At 42.7% G+C, this 5,109-nt stretch overlaps 1 protein-coding gene across 1 annotated transcript in view; it reads left to right on the top strand.

Annotated features, from left to right (window-relative positions):
• Positions 1 to 2,492: 2,492 nt before the first annotated feature.
• RXFP1 (relaxin/insulin-like family peptide receptor 1) overlaps positions 2,493 to 5,109 on the top strand; it is a 52,223-nt gene continuing 49,606 nt past the window's right edge. The window contains 1 exon segment of the mRNA XM_009325320.1: positions 2,493 to 2,581. Coding sequence (XP_009323595.1) covers positions 2,493 to 2,581 — 89 coding nt within the window.

The following is a 5,109-nucleotide window of genomic DNA, read 5'->3' as shown; positions in this document are numbered from 1 at the left end:
TTTAGGCTAGCTGATATTAAAACAAACGCTCCTGAAGTAAGCATAATTGTGCTTAGAAATTGAATTTGTGGTTTGTGGACTGCTAGAAGTTCAGTGGTATTTTGTTGTGTTTGTTTTTTTTTTAATTTCTACAACTCACAGATGCTTCTAATTCTTCAAAAAATAAAATGAGAAATGTCTATCATACAAAAACTACTCTTGCTGACTCATCCATATCAATTCAACCTACATCTGCTTAGTTTTTCATTCACCAGCTAAAGTTGCACAAAAATAATTCCAATAGCTGTTTTATTTTGCTCTCTTCCTTCAGATTCTTCATTAAATCTTTTTACACGAAAAGCTTTCCTTCCAAAATCCAAATAATAAAACTAATCCAAATAATCAAGCTTTTTATGCACCAGCAACTCTTGGCAACTGCCTGACTACTTTCCCGTGTGGCATATACTATACCAGATAGGGGGTTTCTTTGAAAACAAAGCAGCATCTATACCATGGTTTTCACCAGCGCAACAGAATCAGTTGTAACATAGAGAAAAGTAAATTTCAGACTCCTGTCGTGGAACGGGCAGCATTGGATGGGTAGCCAGGATAAACATCCGCCTGGGTGGCTCGCCCCCCTTGTGAAGCTAGCAGGTCACTTAGGCATGTGGCTGGCATTGTACTGGCTGCTGCCACATCTTCTCTCTTAGTAAAATAATCAACTGTAATCACTGCAACAACCATGGTGCACATTTGTGCCTTTAGAGTAATTTTGATTAGCTTTCTGGAGACAAAAACTATTTCGTCCTCCTGGACTTTGGCTAAGTGACAGACTCTCAAACAATTCATTTATCAATCATTAAGAAAAACAGAAGAACATTAGTATCTAAAAGTATTCAGAAGGGATTTGGCAGGCTCCTCCTGGAAAACAATTGAGACTTACTATTTTAACCCTGTATGCTCTGTGCCCCTACCTGAAGTTTTCCAATCCTATTTCTGCTTGTGCCTAAGTTCCCATTCCCTCCTCTTTCTGTTCTTCCCCTCATTATTTTTTTTCCTTCCCTTACCCTCGCTTCAAAATGCCAAGGAAAACTTTCTTAAAACCATGTGAAACTTGTTAGCCCTTCTGGTGCTGCATGCACGTGACAGCTGTTTTCAAGGCCAAGATCTCTTATACCAAATACTTTCTGTCAAATGTGGGAAGGACACCATCCCAAACCGTTTGGAGAACTGCAAGTTTATGATTGGGCAGGACAGTGCTCTTGTTTACATAATCTGTAACAAATTTTAAGATCCCTTCCAGATTTGTAAATAGGACAGTGAAATTACTTCAGCCTTTGCACAAGCTCAAATAATCATTGTGTAATAATAATTTTTTGTTATTTTTTTTTCTTTCATTTAACTTGGGCATTAATCTGACTGGCTTCCCTGTGGCTAGAAGAATAATGTGCATCTTGTATATCTATGTGTACAAAAAAACCTAATATCTTTATAGAAAATCAGGGAGGAAGACTAGATTTCCTGAGGAAAATTTCCTCTATGTCAGTTAGAGGGCAGTGAAAAGTCTACACAATGATAAACTGAAGCTCTGAAAGTTAGATCATTGTCATCTGCACAGGCTGGTCTGCCTGCAACTGCTGCATGGGCAAGCATGCTTTCACCTCTCCATTAACAGCACTAGGGGCTACCCAACTTGCAAACCTGTCTTGACTGTTTATAGCATCTCTACCAGACTTGAACCATTTGCTCTGAAATTTATATGCAATGTGGACTTCTTCACCTTGAGCAAGAATACAAGCAAAACTTTACCAAAATCATTTCAATTTTTCAGAAAGTGAGGAATTGGTACTTTGCCTATGTTGAACGGTTCTGGGAATCTTGTATTAAGCAATGCCTTTTCTTAAATGAATAAGGACTTCTGCAGTATTCCTCTACAAAATCATTGTGTCTGAGAGAGAGTCCTCTGACAGGCCATCCCACTAGAGCTAATGAGCCTGTTCAAGCCTAGTTGCAGTAGTGTAAAAATTAACCTCCTCTAATGGAAGTTCCTGGATGCTAGAGACCAGTGTGAAAGTCATCAGAGGAACTGTCACCAGTGATCTCGATGAGGGTTTCCTGGTGGTGCTGTGTGTCCTACACTTTGAAGCCATCAAATCAGACTTTGAAATGACTGGTTCAAGATGGGGAGGTGTAGGAAGCTGAGAGGATCAGGAAGTCTTATTGGTTGCGTCTGAAAGACAGAGAAGGTGAAAATGTATTGGGAAGGACTGAGCGAGGAGACTGAAATAAGGGGTTAAAGGGAGAGGAAAGTGGGGCAAGGGAGAAGACAGGTGAGGGAAAAGGTTAACACTACTTAGAAAGGGAAAATGGAAATCAGAAAGGCTATTAGTCTGGAAGGGTAGAGACTGAGGAAAGGGATGTGTGAGAGGGAGCCAGCAGGGAACAGTGAAATAATTAAAGGAAAGGACAAGGAGCTCTGAGAGAGGGGAGTGTCTGAAGAATAAAGTCAGAGGATGGGGAGACCAGAACTAGCACCCTATGCGGACAGGAGACGAGAGGATGGGAAGCAGGTAGTGATTAGGCAAGAAAGGATGGAAGTGAGGTAAGCAGTCAGGGCAAGAAAAAGATGAGACTGAGCAGAAAAAGGAGCTGTGCTTGGTGGGGTGAGCACTGTGCTACAAAGCTGGAAGGAAGCTCAAGATTGTCCTGTTGCTTACTGTCTCCTTGCAAAATGTCTCCTCCTGCGTAACACCTCTGCTCAGAGGCTGGTAATTAATGCTATTGGATCACTCTACCCTCTCAAATGCCAAAGGTCTGGAGAGCTAAAGGATCTGAACTAGTGATGCAGCATGATGTCATGTTATGAAATGTCAGAGGAAAACTGATTTCCTCTTTTAATAGTCCAGGATGTTACCTATATCAAAGTACATTATTAATTTTGCAAACTCGGTGCTTAGGAATCAAGACGAAGGATGCAATCTTCATTTGTCCTATGTGGACATACTATGTTTTCTTCATGCTATTGCTACACAAAAACTTGTGCTTTGTGTACTGCATTCAAAGAATGAATTAGAAACGTATAGTGAATTACCTATCAGTACTTAAAGGGGGCTTATAAAAAAGATGGGGGCAAACTTTTTAGCAGGGCCTGTTGCAACAGGACAAGGAGGAATGGCTTTAAACTAAAAGGGGTAGATTTAGCCCAGATATAAGGAAGAAATTTTTTATGCTGAGGGTGGTGAAACAGTGGAACAGGTTTCCCAGAGAGGTGGTGGATGCCCCATCCCTAGAAACATTCCAGGTCAGGTTGGACGGGGCTCTGAGCAACCTGATTTAGTTGAAGATGTCCCTGCCCACGGCAGGGGGGGTTGGACTACATGACCTTTAAAGGTCCCTTCCAACCCAAACTATTCTATGATTCTATGCTGCCTGTGTGATTCCTTATTCATTTGATGTAGAAGATAAAATGTGAATGAGGCTGGGGATTACAAAATGATGGCCATGTGATGAAGGCAACTGAACTCTGCTGTGGAAAACTGATTTCTGTTCCTGTTTTGTAACATAGACAGTGGTGCTCTAAATGCTTTGTAAATGGATAATAATTATATGGCAGGTTTTTTAGTCTTTTTGGCTTGATCATCCTGATGTGGTAGTGCTCATTTCACAGCTGCCAATGAAATCTGTAAAAGCTGTTCTTTAAGTAATCTTTGAAGCTGATTCTGAAAGTAGGAACCTAAAATTAGCAGAAACACTTGCCATATGTATGTTAATGTCTCAGCTCCATGTCTGAGCAATAATACCATATTCTAAACTGTAAGCAATCTGTGAAAACTTAAAAATGGGAAGTCTAATTATTGTAGCTGTATGATCAAACTAATGAGGAATTTAATATTGTAATTTGTAAGTGGTTAGACTGTAGACTAAGCAGCAGGATGTCAGTAATCCATTGGAAGACTAATCAAATTGTAGGTAAAATGCCTGTAGTAGTATATGGATGTGTGTTTGTAGAAATGTATGAAATTTAAAGATCTGTGTCAGAATTTGAATGTATGTTGCTAATAACTGATGCTGTACATAAAGAAGTGACTTTGTATATGCAAAGAATTAATGCACAATATTATGCTTGCTACCTGCTGTGTTGCCCCCAATGCTTGTGAGGGATCCAGCATGCAGTTGACTTGTGTGACAGGGCAAGGTACACATACCAGGAAGAATCACTGATAGGAAAACATGGGTTTGAGTGAGTCTCTGGAGCCATCAGCTGTGGCCTGTCATGGAATGCTGGCCCTGGGAGGGCAAGTTGTCCCTGTATACCTGATGTCAGGGGAAGAGGGCAGCCGGGCGGTGGGGAGGAAGAGCCCAGCAGCAGCTACACTGATCCTGCGGGACTTGTGCATGTGAGATCACTTAGAAGAGTTTATCCAGAGAGGACATCAAATCACCCAGTCCTGTATGCCACAGGTGATTGTGTTCCACCTGCGTACTCTGTAGCAATCCCAAGGCTTTATTTGGTCAAAAGGTTTATTCTCAGTCAAGTAATTGTTTCCTCTGGAGAAGAGCAAGTGCCTCTACGGCGCTAAGAATGGCAGAGGCTGTATGGTGACTGAGACTCGAAGATGTGTGTAGGTCTGTCAAAGCAGGCGAACATTGACTCTTTCTCCTCTGCTCTGCAGAGAAAATAAAAGTGCTGATCTGAGTCTGTGCTGACTCAAGTCACTGACTACAATCGCCGAGGCGAGCAGCTCCAGTGCCAGCACGATCAGCAGTGGAGTGCTCCAGTGTGGTGTAGAGGGGGGTTTCCCAAACCGGGGGAACCTCAGGGGGAAACGAGAGAGCCACCAGGAGCCCGCAGCTCATGCAACAGCGGCTGACAAGACTTGGGCTGGGCCAAGAGGAATGGCAGCCAAGCCCCCACACAAGTATAAAAGAAGCCCTTAGGGAGCACTAGGAACCAGGAGCACCACCAACGGGGCGTGGCGTGGCAGTAAGGACGTGGCGTGGCAGTTTGCATGGCAGTTTGTGCAGAAGGGCTTGCAGTAAGGGCACTGAAACTCTGCCAGCTCAACCAGAGAGCAATGATGTCCACCCAGCAGAAAGCCATGGCCTCTCTAAGCTCTGCACCCACCACAC

This window comes from Pygoscelis adeliae, unplaced genomic scaffold (assembly GCF_000699105.1).
Source record: "Pygoscelis adeliae isolate BGI_AS28 unplaced genomic scaffold, ASM69910v1 Scaffold170, whole genome shotgun sequence".
In the NCBI taxonomy this organism is placed as follows: Eukaryota; Metazoa; Chordata; class Aves; order Sphenisciformes; family Spheniscidae; genus Pygoscelis; species Pygoscelis adeliae.
The sequence above is the reverse complement of the archived record's forward strand: the minus strand, read 5'-3'. Positions and strand labels throughout refer to the sequence as shown.